General features: G+C 40.0%; 1 protein-coding gene across 1 annotated transcript in view; it reads right to left on the bottom strand.

Moving 5' to 3' along the window:
- Positions 1-13,095: 13,095 nt before the first annotated feature.
- Positions 13,096-13,695, bottom strand: part of ACAT1 (acetyl-CoA acetyltransferase 1) — a 29,141-nt gene continuing 28,541 nt past the window's right edge. Inside the window, exon 12 of the mRNA XM_019975363.2 lies at positions 13,096-13,473. Coding sequence (XP_019830922.2) covers positions 13,353-13,473 — 121 coding nt within the window. The 3' untranslated portion in view covers positions 13,096-13,352. The remainder of the gene's footprint in view (positions 13,474-13,695) is intronic.

Genomic DNA, 13,695 nt, shown 5'->3' with positions numbered 1-13,695 from the left:
AATTTCTCTGTAGCATTTTACCCACAATAGAACTTCTTTCAAAACTGAAGTCAATCCTGTCAAACCCTGGTACTCCTTTATCAACTAAGTTTGTGTTATAGTCTAAATCTTTAATTGTATTTCAACAGTTTTTACAGCATCTTTACCAGAAGTAGATTCCATCTCAAGAAACCACTTCCTTTTCTCATCCGTAACAAGCAACTCATCATTTGCCCAAGTCTCATCTTGAGATTGCAGCAATTCAGTCACATCTTAAGGCCTCACTTTTAGTTGTCTTGCTATTTCTACCATGTCTGCAGTTACTTCCTCCACTGACATCTTGAACTCAAGTCATCCATGAGAGTTAAAATCAACTTCCAAATTTCTGTTAATGTTGGCATGAATCAAGAATGCTCTTAATGGTATCTAGACTAGAGAATGCTTTTCAAAAGATTTTCAACTGACTTCTTCCTGATTCATTAGAGGAATCACAATGACAGCTATAGCTTTACAAAATATGCTTTTTAAATAAGACTTAAAAGTTGAAATTACTCTTTGATCCATGGGCTGCAGAATGGATGCTGTCAGCAGACTTTAAAACCATATTAATCTCAATGTACATCTCCATCAGAGTTTTGGGGTGACCAAGCGAATTGTCAATGAGCAGTAATATTTTGAAAGGAATTTTGTTTTCGAGCATTTCTCAATACTGGGCTTAAAATATTTGGCTAATCATATTGTAAACAGATGTGCTGTCATCTAGACTTGGTCGTTCCATGTGCAAAGCATAGGCAGGATAGATTTAACATAATTCTTAAAGGTCTTAAATTTTCAGAAAAATGAGCACTGACTTCAAGTTAAAGTCACCAGCTGCACTGGCCCCTAACAAGACAGTCAGCCTGTCCTTTGAGGCTTTGAATCCAGGCATTGACTTCTCCATTCAAGCTATAAAAGTCCTGGATGGGATCTTCTTTAAATAGAATCCTGTTTGATCTAGATTGCAAATCTGTCATTTAATGGGGCCACCTTCATGAATTATCTTTTGGATAACTTGCTGCAGCTTCTACATCAGCACTTACTGGTTCACCTTGCACTTTGATGTTATAGAGATGGCTTCTTACCTTAAACCTCATGAATCAATCTCTGGTAGCTTCAAACTTTTCTTCTGCAGCTTCCTGACCTGTCTCATCCTTCGTAGAACTTGAGAGAGCTAGGGCCTTGCTCTGGATTGGCAGTTGGCTTAACGGAATGTTGTGGCTAGTTTGATCTTCTACCCAGACTACTAAAACTTGCCCCTTGTTAGCAACGAGGCTATTTCACCCTTCACATGCCTGTGTTCACTGGAGCAGCGCTTGGTAACTGGCACAAAAAGCCTTGCTGTCAGACTGTCTTGGCTTTCTACATGACTTCCTCACCAAGATTAACTGTTTCAAGCTTTTGATTTAAAGTGAGACATGTGACTTCCTTTCACTCTAACACTTAGAGGTCATGTGGGGTTATTAATTGGCTTCCTTTCAATATTATTGTTTCAGGGAGTAAGAAGGCATATTCTCTCCCTTCCGGGAGGAGAGAGATGAGAGACTTGCTGGTTGGTGGAGCAATCAGAGGGGTCCCCAGGTAGTGCTAGTGATAAAGAACCAGCCTGCCAATGCAGGAGACAAGAGATGTGAGTTCAGTTCCTGGGTTGGAAAGATCCCCTGGATGAGGGCACAGCAACCCACTCCAGTATTACTGCCTGGAGAATCCCATGGACAGAGGAGCCTGGCGGGCTACAGTTCATTGGGTCCCAAAAAGTTGGACACGACTGAGCGCACACACTGATCTTCCTATCAGTGAGGTTTGTAGTGCCCCAGAACAACTACAATAATAACGTCAGAGATCACTGGTCACAGATCACTATAACAAATATAACAATAATGAAAAGTTTAAAACATCATGAGAATTAAAAATGTGCTACAGAGACACACAGTGAACACTGTGGAAAAATGATGCGGGTAGACGTGCTTATGAAATGTTCAGTACAGTATTACCGTAAAGCTTCAATTTGTTAAAAAACAGAACAGAAAATCTCAATACAGGCATATATCAGAGATATGGAAGGTTCAGTTCCAGACACTGCAATAAAGCAAACCACTACACGTATATTTGTTTCCTAGTACATATTCCTGATCTTAAGAGGAAAACCTTTTTGCTTTTCATCAGTATGATGTTAGCTGTGGGCTTGTCATACATATCTTATGTTGAATCTCATTCTTTCTACACTTCATATATTGGAAGTTTTTCTTCTTTTACTATGAATGAATGTTGAATTTTATCAAATGCTCAAATGCTTTTTCTGCATCTTGAGAGATCTTACAATTTTTATCCTTCATTTTGTTAACTGGAATAACATTGATTTATGGATATTGAGACATCATTGCATCCCTGGAATAAGTTCCACTTAATTATGGTGCATAATTCTTTTAATGTGCTGTAGATTTTGGTTTGCTAATACATTGCTCAATGAAACTAAGCCATGCCCGTGGGGCCATGCAAGACGGGTGGGTCATGGTGGAGAGGGCTGACAGAATGTGGTCCACTGGAGAAGGCAATGGCAAACCACTTCAGTATTCTTGAGAACCCCATGAACAGTATGAAAAGGCAAAATGATAGGATACTGAAAGAGGAACTGCCAGGTCAGTAGGTGTCCTTTATGCTACTGAAGATTAGTGGAGAAATAACTCCAGAAAGAATGGAGGGATGGAGCCAAAGCAAAAACAATACCCAGTTGTGGATGTGACTGGTGATAAAAGCAAGGTCCGATGCTGTAAAGAGCAATATTGCATGGTAACCTGGAATGTCAGGTCCATGAATCAAGGCAAATTGGAAGTGGTCAAACAGGAGATGGCAAGAGTGAACGTCGACAGTCTAGGAATCAGTGAACTAAAATGGACTGGAATGGGTGAATTTAACTCAGATGACCATTATATCTACTACTGTAGGACAGGAATCCCTTCGAAGAAATGGAGTAGCCATCATGGTCAACAAAAGACTCTGAAATGCAGTACTTGGATGCAATCTCAAAAACGACAGAATGATCTCTGTTCGTTTCCAAGGCAAACCATTCAGTATCACAGTAATCCAAGTCTATGCCCCAACCAGTAAGGCTAAAGAAGCTGAAGTTGAATAGTTCTATGAAGACCTACAAGACCTTTTAGAACTAACACCCAAAAAAGATGTCCTTTTCATTATGGGGGACTGGAATGCAAAGTAGGAAGTCAAGAAACACCTGGAGTAACAGGCAAATTTGGCCTTGGAATACGGAATGAAGCAGGGCAAAGGCTAATAGAGTTTTGCCAAGAAAATGCACTGGTTATAGCAAACACCCTCTTCCAACAATACAAGAGAAGACTCTACACATGGACATCACCAGATGGTCAACACTGAAATCAGATGGATTATATTCTTTGCAGCCAAAGATGGAGAAGCTCTATACAGTCAGCGAAAACAAGACCAGGAGCTGACTGTGGCTCAGATCATGAACTCCTTATTGCCAAATTCAGACTTAAATTGAAGAAAGTAGGGAAAACCACTAGATCATTCAGGTATGACCTAAATCAAATCCCTTATGATTATACAGTGGAAGTGAGAAATAGATTTAAGGGCCTAGATCTGATAGATAGAGTGCCTGATGAACTATGGACGGAGCTTCGTGGCACTGTACAGGAGACATGGATCAAGACCATCCCCGTGGAAAAGAAATGTGAAAAAGCAAAATGGCTGTCTGGGGAGGCCTTACAAACAGCTGTGAAAAGAAGAGAAGTGAAAAGCAAAGGAGAAAAGGAAAGATATAAGCATCTGAATGCAGAGTTCCAAAGAATAGCAAGAAGAGATAAGCAAGCCTTCCTCAGCAATCAATGCAAAGAAATAGAGGAAAACAGAATGGGAAAAACTAGACATCTCTTCAAGAAAATTAGAGATACCAAGGGAACATTTCATGCAAAGATGGGCTCAATAAAGGACAGAAATGGTATGGACCTAACAGAAGCAGAAGATATTAAGAAGAGGTGGCAGGAATACACAGAAGAACTGTACAAAAAAGATCTTCACGACCAAGATAATCACAATGGTGTGATGACTCACCTAGAGCCAGACATACTGGAATGTGAAGTCAAGTGGGCCTTAGAAAGCATCACTACGAACAAAGCTAGTGGAGGTGATGGAATTCCAGTTGAGCTATTTCAAATCCTGAAAGATGATGCTGTGAAAGTGCTGCACTCAATATGCCAGCAAATTTGGAAAACTCAGCAGTGGCCACAGGACTGGAAAAGGTCAGTTTTCATTCCAATCCCAAAGAAAGGCAATGCCAAAGAATGCTCAAACTACCACACAATTGCAGTCATCTCACATGCTAGTAAAGTCATGCTCAAAATTCTCCAAGCCAGGCTTCAGCAATACATGAACCGTGAACTTCCAGATGTACAAGCTGGTTTTAGAAAAGGCAGAGGAACCAGAGATCAAATTGCCAACATACGCTGGGTCATCAAAAAAGCAAGAGAATTCAATAAAAACATCTATTTCTGCTTTATTGATTATGCCAAAGCCTTTGACTGTGTGGATCACAATAAACTGTGGAAAATTCTGAAAGAGATGGGAATACCAGACCACCTGATCTGCCTCTTGAGAAACCTATATGCAGGTCAGGAAGCAACAGTTAGAACTGGACATGGAACAACAGGCTGGTTCCAAATAGGAAAAGGAGTACGTCAAGGCTGTATATTGTCACCCTACTTATTTAACTTCTATGTAGATTACATCATGAGAAACGTTGGACTGGAAGAAGCCCAAGCTGGAATCAACACTGCCAGGAGAAATATCAATAACCTCAGCTATGCAGATGATACCACCCTTATGGCAGAAAGTGAAGAGGAACTCAGAAGCCTCTTGATGAAAGTGAAAGTGGAGAGTGAAAAAGTTGGCTTAAAGCTCAACATTCAGAAAACGAAGATCATGGCATCCGGTCCCATCACTTCATGGGACATAGATGGGGAAACAGTGGAAACAGTGGCAGACTTTTTGGGGCGGGGGGGGGGGGGGCTCCAAAATCACTGCAGATGGTGACTGCAGCCATGAAATTAAGACACTTACTCCTTGGAAGGAATGTTATGACCAACCTAGATAGCATATTCAAAAGCAGAGACATTACTTTGCCAACAAAGGTTCGTCTAGGCAAGGCTATGGTTTTTCTAGTGGTCATGTATGGATGTGAGAGTTGGACTGGGAAGAAAGCTGAGCACCGAAGAATTGATGCTTTTGAACTGTGGTGTTGGAGAGGACTCTTGAGAGTCCCTGGGACTGCAAGGAGATCCAACCAGTCCATTCTGAAGGAGATCAGCCCTGGGATTTCTTTGGAAGGATTGCTGCTAAAGCTGAAACTCCAGTACTTTGTCCACCTCACGGGAACAGTTGACTCATTGGAAAAGACTCTGATGCTGGGATGGATTGGGGGCAGGAGGAGAAGGGGACGACAGAGGATGAGACGGCTGGATGGCATCACCAACTCAATGGACGTGAGTCTGAGTGAACTCCGGGAGTTGGCGATGGACAGGGAGGCCTGGCATGCCACGATTCATGGGGTCACAAAGAGTCGGACACGACTGAGCGACTGAACTGAACTGAATATGTTGCTCAGGATATTTGTATCTATATTCATCAGAGATACTGGCATGTAGTTTTCTGTTCTTTTAGTGGATTTTTTGCTTGTGGTTATCAGGGTAATGATGTTCTATAAAATTGTTTGGAAGGATTCCTACCTCTTTTATTTGTTGGAAGAATTTGAGGAGAATTAGTATTAATTCCGGAGAAGGCAATGGCATGCCACTCCAGTATTCTTGCCTTGAAAATCCCATGGACGGAGGAGCCTGGTAGGCTGCAGTCCATGGGGTCGCTAAGAGTTGGACACGACTGAGCGACTTCCCTTTCACATTTCACTTTTATGCACTGGAGAAGGAAATGGCAACCCACTCCAGTGTTCTTGCCTGGAGAATCCCAGGGAAGGGGGAGCTTGGTGGGCTGCCATCTCTGGGGTCACAGAGTCAGACACGACTGAAGCAATTTAGCAGCAGCAGCAGCAGTATTAATTCTTTAAATGCTTGGTTGAATCCATCTGAAGCTATCTGGTCCCAGACTTTTCTTAATTGGAAGGTTTTTGATGACAGATTCAATCTCCTCAGTAGTAATTAGCATATTCAGATTTGCTTTTGTTTCATGCTTCAGTCTTGGTAGGCTATATGGTTCTAGAAATTTTTCTGTCTCCTAGTTTGTGCAGTCTTTTAGTGTATAACTGGTCAGCATACGCTCCTATAATTCATTGTGTGGTACTATTAATAGTTGTAATATCTCATTTGTAATTTTGAGGCTTCTTCATTGTTAGGTCTAGCTAATAATTTGTGTTTTCTTTAAAAAAAAAAAAAAAAAACAGCTCTTCTCTTTTCTATTATCTTTTTAATCTGTGTTTCATTTCTTTCTCATCTGATCATTATCATTCCCTTCCTTCTCCTAACTTTGGGCTTAGTTTGTTCTTTTACTGTGAATTTAGGTTGTTTGTGTGAGATCTTTTTTTTTTTGTTTTGTTTTGTTTTTTAATATTAACAAATACAAGCAGCAGAGAGGGCCAATTGCTCTCTGCTATTCCCTGAGGGGAACCAGAGGACAAAGCTGTTCCTCTGGTCTTCCTCTAACCGCAGGGCCTGCTTAGCTCCTCCTTAGGCAGAGCTGTTATCCAGCCCAACTTCCCTCCTCCCCACTCCCCAGTGTGTGAGATCTTTGATTCTTAATGCAGTATGAACTTCCCTATCAGAACTGCTTTGCTGCATTGTATATTTTTGTGTGTTGCATTTGTTTTCATTTGTGTCAGAATATTTATTTGTTCAGTTTTCTTTGACCCATTGGTTGTTCAGTAGCATGGTTTTTAATCTCCACATATTTGTGGATTTTCCACTTTTCTTATAATTGATTTCTAGTTTCATACCTTTGTGGTCAGAAGAGATGTCTGATGCAATTTCAGTCTCCTTAAATTTATTAAGGGCACTTTTGTGGTGTAACATACGCTCTGTCCTGGAGAGTGATCCATAGGCACTTGAGAAGAACATGTATTCTGCTGCCCTTGGATAGAATGTTCTAATGTATCTAAGTCCGCCTGGTCTATCATTTAAATTCAGTCTTTCCTTATTGATTTTTCAATCTGGATGAAATATCCATTATTGAGTGGGATGTTGAGGTCCTCTATTATTGCATTACCATCTATTCCTTCCTTAGGTCTGTTTTTTTTTTTCTCCCACCAGCACCACACAGCTCGCAGGATCTCAGTTCTTCAACCAGAGATTGAACTCAGGCCCCAGCAGTGAAGCACCAAGGCTTGGGATTTCCCTGGAGGTCCACTGGTTAAGAATCTGCCTTGCAATGCAGGGGATGCAAGTTCAACCCCTGGCCAGGGAACTAAATCCCACATGCCACAGAGCAACTAAGCCTGTGCACCACAGCTAGAGAGCCCATGCACTCAACAGAACATCCTGCATGCCACAAATAAGAGCCCAGGCAACCAAATAACTAAAACTTTTTAAAAAGCACCAAGTTTTTTTTTTTAAAGCACCGAGTGTTTCTAACCACTAGACCAGCAAGGAATTCCCTTTGGTCTGTTAATATATGCTTTATAGATTTAGGTGCTCCTATGTTAGATGAACCCACTCCAGTGTTCTTGCCTGGAGAATCCCAGGGACGGGGGAGCCTAGTGGGCTGTCATCTATGGGGTCGCACAGAGTCGGACACCACTGAAGTGACTTAGCAGTAGCAGTAGCAGCATGTTAGATGAATAAATATTTACAATTGTTTTTTTTTCTTGTTGGCCTGACTCCTTAATCGTGACCTTTATAGATTATTACATTCTGTGTCTTATTTTGTCCAATATAAATATAGCTACCTTGCTTTCTTTTGGTTTCCATTCATGAGATCTCTTTTTCCATTCCTTCAACTTTCAGTCTGTGTATGTCTTTAAAGCCTAAGTGAGTCTCGTGTAGGCAGCATATAATTAGGTCTTATTTTTGGCTGTGCTCAGTCTTAGTTGCCTTGTGCAGGCTTTCTCTAGTTATGGCAAGCAGGACTCCTCTTGGTTGCAGTGCATGGGCTCCTCACCGTGGGGGTGTCTGTTGTGGAGCCTGGGCTCTAGGCATGTGGGCTTCAGTAGTTGTAGCATGTGGGCCCTGAGCTCAGTAGTTGTGACACATGGCCTTAGTTGCGTGTGGAAATCTTCCCAGACCAGGGACCAAACTCATGTCCTCTGCATTGGCAGGCAGACTCCTATCCACTGCACCATCAAGCCAGTCCAGTTCTTCTTTTTTTTTCCCCAGTCTGTCTTTTGAGAATGTAGTTCATTTAAAGTTCATGGATGGATAGATAGAGACTTATTATTGCCATTTTGTTCATTATTCTCTGGCTGCATTGTAATTCCTTTGTTCCTTCATGTCTTGCTCTCTTCCTTTTTTTTTTTTTTGGCAGGGGTGTGCTTAGATTCCTTTATCTTTTGTGTATCTAGTATAGGTGTTTGCTTTGTGGTTACCAGAAGGCTTATATAAACCATCTCATATTTATAACAGTATATTTTAAGCTATAACAACTTCAAATACTTAATTTCTACACTCCTCCCTCCATTTTATGTTTTTGATGTCACAATTTACATATTTTAACCCTGTGTATAACATTAAAAAATCTAAGCTATGGTTATTTTTAATATCCTTTTGTCTTTAGCCTTCATACTAGAGTTATAAGGACTTAGCTGCCACCATTACAACAGTAGTGTACTCAGAATTTCACTATATATTTATCAGTGAGACATACTTTCAAAGGTTTCTTTGTTACTAATTAGCATCCTTTGATTCAGGTGGATGAAGTCCCTTTTAACATTTTTGTAAAGCTACTCCAGTGGTAATGAACTCCTCCAGCTGTTGCTTATCTGGGAAATTATCTCCTTCAATTCTGAAGGACAGCTTTGCTAGGTAAAGTATTCTTGATTGCCAGTTATTTATTTTTTTTTTTTTAAATCTTTCCGTCCTTTTGAATGTATCAAATCACACCCCTCTGGACTATAAAATTTCTGCTGATAGTCTTATGGGGGCTCCTTTGAACATAACAAGTATTTTCGTGCTGCTTTTAAGGTTCTCTCCTTTAACATTTCACAATTATAATGTGTTTCAATGTGGAGCTGTTTAGATTTATCTTTTGGGGATTTCTCTGTGCTTCCTAAATTTTGGTATCTGTTTCTTTCATCAGGTTAGGAAAACTGTCAGTGATATTTCTTTGACTAAGCTTTCTGCGCCCTTCTCTTTTTCTTCTACTTCTGGAACCCCCTATAATGCATATATTTGTTCACTTGATGGTGTCACCTAAGTCCTTTAAGGTGTTTTTACTCATTTTTTTTCTTTTGTTCTTCTGATTGGATGAATTTTCATTGCCTTGAGTTCACTGATCCTTTCCTCTACTTGTCTGCTGCTGAATTCCTCTCCTGAGTTTTCCATTTCAGTTATTGTATTCTTCAGCTCTGTGATTCCTGTTTGGTACTTTCTTATAGTTTCTACCTTTTTAAAAAAATTCTCACTTTGTTTAAACATTGTTCTCCTGATCTCAGTAAGCATCTTTATGACCATTATTTTTAATTCTTTATTAAATAAATCACTTATCTCTGTTTCATTAAGGTCTGTTTCTGGAGTTTTATCTCATTCTTTTGTTTGAAACATATCCTCATTTTTCATTTTCATTGACTCTTTATGTTGGCTTCGGTATCTTAGATAAAAGAGCTACTCTCTCAGTCTTGACAGAGTGATCTTGTATAAGGGAATCTTATACATCAGCTTGGCCAGATCTTCTTCATGTCTTAAACTTTTGTGATTTTCAATGCTGCCCTCTTTGTTCTTAGTGGCTCACAGTAGTTCAGAATGTGTAAGACCTGTCGTCATCCTAAAGAGGAAGACTGCAGTTAGTCTTTGGATGCAAGCTGACTGAAAGCTGTACTGGTAGGCAGCAACAGCAGAAGTAGTAAGGGCTCTCCTACAGAGAAATCAGGGTGATGGGCTTTCTTGCATGTTCCCTCTACACTGAGCCCAGGTATATACCCTTGTGAGGTGTGGGCAGGGCTGCTATACCCATTAATAACTGATTCTTTGCTACAGTTCCATGGCATCTATAAGCATAAAACCTGCTGGCTATTTGAGCCAGGTGATCCAGGGGCCTCTCCCTTCCATAGCAGCTACAGAAGTTGAGGCAGCAGACATGTGTATAAGCTCCTTTTAGTGAGATACTGGCAATGTGCAGTGGGTAGACAACTCATTGGAACAGTCCCTGACACTGGGAAAGACTGAGGACAGAAGAAGAGGGCATCAGAGGATGAGCTGGCTGGACGGCATCACCAATGAACATGAACTTGGGTAAACTCCAGGAGATAGTGAGGGACAGGGAGGCCTGGCGTGCTGCAGACCATGGGGTCGCGAAGAGTCAGGCACCACTGGGTGACTGAACAACAAGTGGGCTAAAGGGCTTCCCTGATGGCTCAGATGGTGAAGAATCTGCCTGCAATGCAGGAGACTCAGGTTCAATCCCTGGATCAGGGAATGGCTACCCACTCCAGTATTATTGCCTGGAGAATTCCATTAACAGACGAACACAGTGGGCTACAGTCCATGGGGGTCACAAAGAGTTGGACACAATTGAATAACAGTAACTTGAGTGGGCTTAAGTGAGAAGGTATAGATGGTATCTGCTGGCTTCCCCAGTCTCCAGGGAGGGTCCCAATCAGCTCCTAAATGCATGCTAAATTCTCGTGTCATCCTTCATAAGAGCCAATTCTTCTGTGACCATCTTCGGTTTCTCCATAACTTCATTTTGAGTAATTGTCCTTATACAGAATAGTTCTTGTCCTATTTTAACACTTTCTGCATTGATGTCTAATAATTTATGATATATGCCAGTCTTCTCTTACTGGGTTTCCCAGCTTTTATCTTCCACAGTAATTTAAAATGTGGAACTCCTTTTTTCATTCCACTGGCATTTGGATTTAGCATATTTATGTTTTTTACCCCTACCTTCCCTTGCTCTTTACTCAGTCCTTAATCATTTTTTAAAATTTTAACTTTCATATTCCAAAATTCATGATTACTCTCTCCACATGCTGGTATAAAACTGGCATTTTTGAAGGCAACAGCAGAGTACTATATTTTCTAAGCTGCTGCATGCCTTGATACTCCTAGCATCTTCATCACTCTTATTCCATTAAAAGTATGTAGACGTTGTTCACTTGTCTTCTGATAGTTAATATAATAGAAACAAGGAGTAAGCCTTCCAATTTTTCTACCTAGATGTCCGAAGAGTTTTTTCTTTACTACGTTTCCCCAGAACATTAACATTTCTGTTAATTTTGTTAATGAAGTTGTTCTTGTTGTTCAGTCACTAAGTCATATTTGACTCTTTGTTACCTCAATGACTGCAGCACACCAGGCTCCCCTGTCCTTCACTGTCTCCCAGAGTTTGCTCAGATTCATATCCACTGAGTCAGTGATGCTATCTAACTATCTCTTCCTCTGCCAATCCCTTCTCCTTTGGCCTTCAATCTTTCCAATCATCAGGGTCTTTTCCAAAGAGTCGGCTCTTTGCATCAAGTGGCCAAAGTATTACAGCTTCAGCCTCAACATCAGCCCTTCCAATGAACATTCAGGTTGATTTCCTTTAGGATTGACTGGTTTGATCTCTTTAGTGAAGACACCTTAATGGAACAAAGCCTTTTAAATCTGCCCAATTAGTAAAAATCTTAAGTTTTTATCTTATATTAATTACTGCTTTAGAGTGCCATTTATTTTTCTTTTTAATAAATACCATTTACTTGTTGGTCCTTTATTTTTATTTTTCTTTCATTTTCTTTTCCCCCAGATTTAAGAGAGTTTTGCAGGTGTTTTCCAGATGACTGACTTTTGGATTCAATGTTAATTATGATTATCTTCAGTGAAGTATTCTATATTTGTTTTTTTTCCCCCATGTATTTTACCTAGTTCCTGTTATAGTTAGGACAGATACTTATTTGAAAGTACTGAGGAGACAAACATAGTGAATTAAGAACTTGAGCTCTGGAGTAAGACTGCTTGGAACTGAATCCATCTCAGCTGCTTACCAGGTAGTTGACCTGAGGAATTCCATTTTACCACTCATGCCTCAATTTCATTATTTATATAGGAGGGATAACAATGGTACCTACCCTATTGAATTTTTGTAAAGATTAAGGGAGTGAATACAAATAAGGCCTCTAGGTCAGTACTTAGCACACAATGATGTACAAAAGGGAGCTAGCTGTAACGACTACAAAGAAATTTTTGAAAGCAGCCTGTCATAGTCCTAGGAACAATTTTTTTCCATATGTTATCTTTTTGTTCCTTCAAAGATAAGGAGTCACTGTGAATTACTTGCCATGAGAGATCTGTAATACCACATTTCTGTCCCCTCAATCATCCACTATTGTCAGTATGAACTTGGACAGAAGCTTTCCCTTCTCTGAACTACAGCTGAGGTCGGTGTGCATAGACCCTGCCTACAATGTGTTTTTTTTTTTTTCTAGATAAGATGCAACACAGGATACTTATGCTGCATTTTTTTTTCTGCTTAAGAACAGGCATTGTAGCATCCTGAATATGACAATCTCTTCTCTTCATAAATCCATTCCGTTGAGCAATTTAGTTTCCACCTTCTTTCCCACTCTCTGTGCTGCTGTAGTAATGAAAATAAAATCCCTAACCTCACCCCCAACAAATTCTGAATGATGAGCTTATGAGAAATTGCACCCACTTCAGACCTGAGTGCATGGGTTCCTCTTATTTCTAGCAACACTACACACAATGTCTTTGGCTTCTTGACTAATAACATAAGACATCCCTAGTTTGCACAGAATAATTACTCTCACTTTGAAGAGTCTATTAAATCTAAATTAGTGACAGGTAATATTCACTTAATCTTTAACAATCTTCAGAAATATAAATTAAGATTTATTCTCTAACATGGAAGCTTCTACTTATAAGTCACTAACATAATCAATCATGCACAATGGTATTTCAAACAATATAGCTTTATAACAAAAATCTGTTCAACATTATCAAAAATGTAAAGAAGAAGAAAAAACTTCTATAATCTCAAAAGGTTTTGGGATTTGATCTTTTTACCTTATTTTTTAAAAAGAGTTGAAAATAATCAAAATTTAAATAAATTGTTTCGATACAGGCAGACTCGATTATTCTGACAGAAGTCACCCTGATTATAGCAGGCCTTTCTAGCTACATAGGGTTGTCGCCTTAGACAACAGAAGTCGTCTACAGCTTTTGGATCAGCATGGCAGAAGCACCTCCTCCTCCGTTGCAAATACTGGCAAGACCATATTCTCCTTGCTTCAATGCATGAGCCAAATGGACGACAATTCTGGCTCCAGACATCCTAGGATTAAGAAAGCATTTTGGTACTTTAATGGTTTATAGACTGTGTGAATAACCAAATTAGCCATGACTTATAGCTGAATTTAACTACTTTAACTTGGGAGACTTGTTTCAAGAATGGTTACAGCTTTTTTTTTTTTTTTTGCCACTCTGAGCAGCATGTGGGAGCTTGGTTTCCCAATCAGGGATTGAGCCCTACCCATGGCAGTGGAAGTGCAGAGTC

Source organism: Bos indicus, chromosome 15 (genome assembly GCF_029378745.1).
Source record: "Bos indicus isolate NIAB-ARS_2022 breed Sahiwal x Tharparkar chromosome 15, NIAB-ARS_B.indTharparkar_mat_pri_1.0, whole genome shotgun sequence".
Classification (NCBI taxonomy): domain Eukaryota; kingdom Metazoa; phylum Chordata; class Mammalia; order Artiodactyla; family Bovidae; genus Bos; species Bos indicus.
This window is presented reverse-complemented; position numbering and strand designations above follow the sequence as displayed.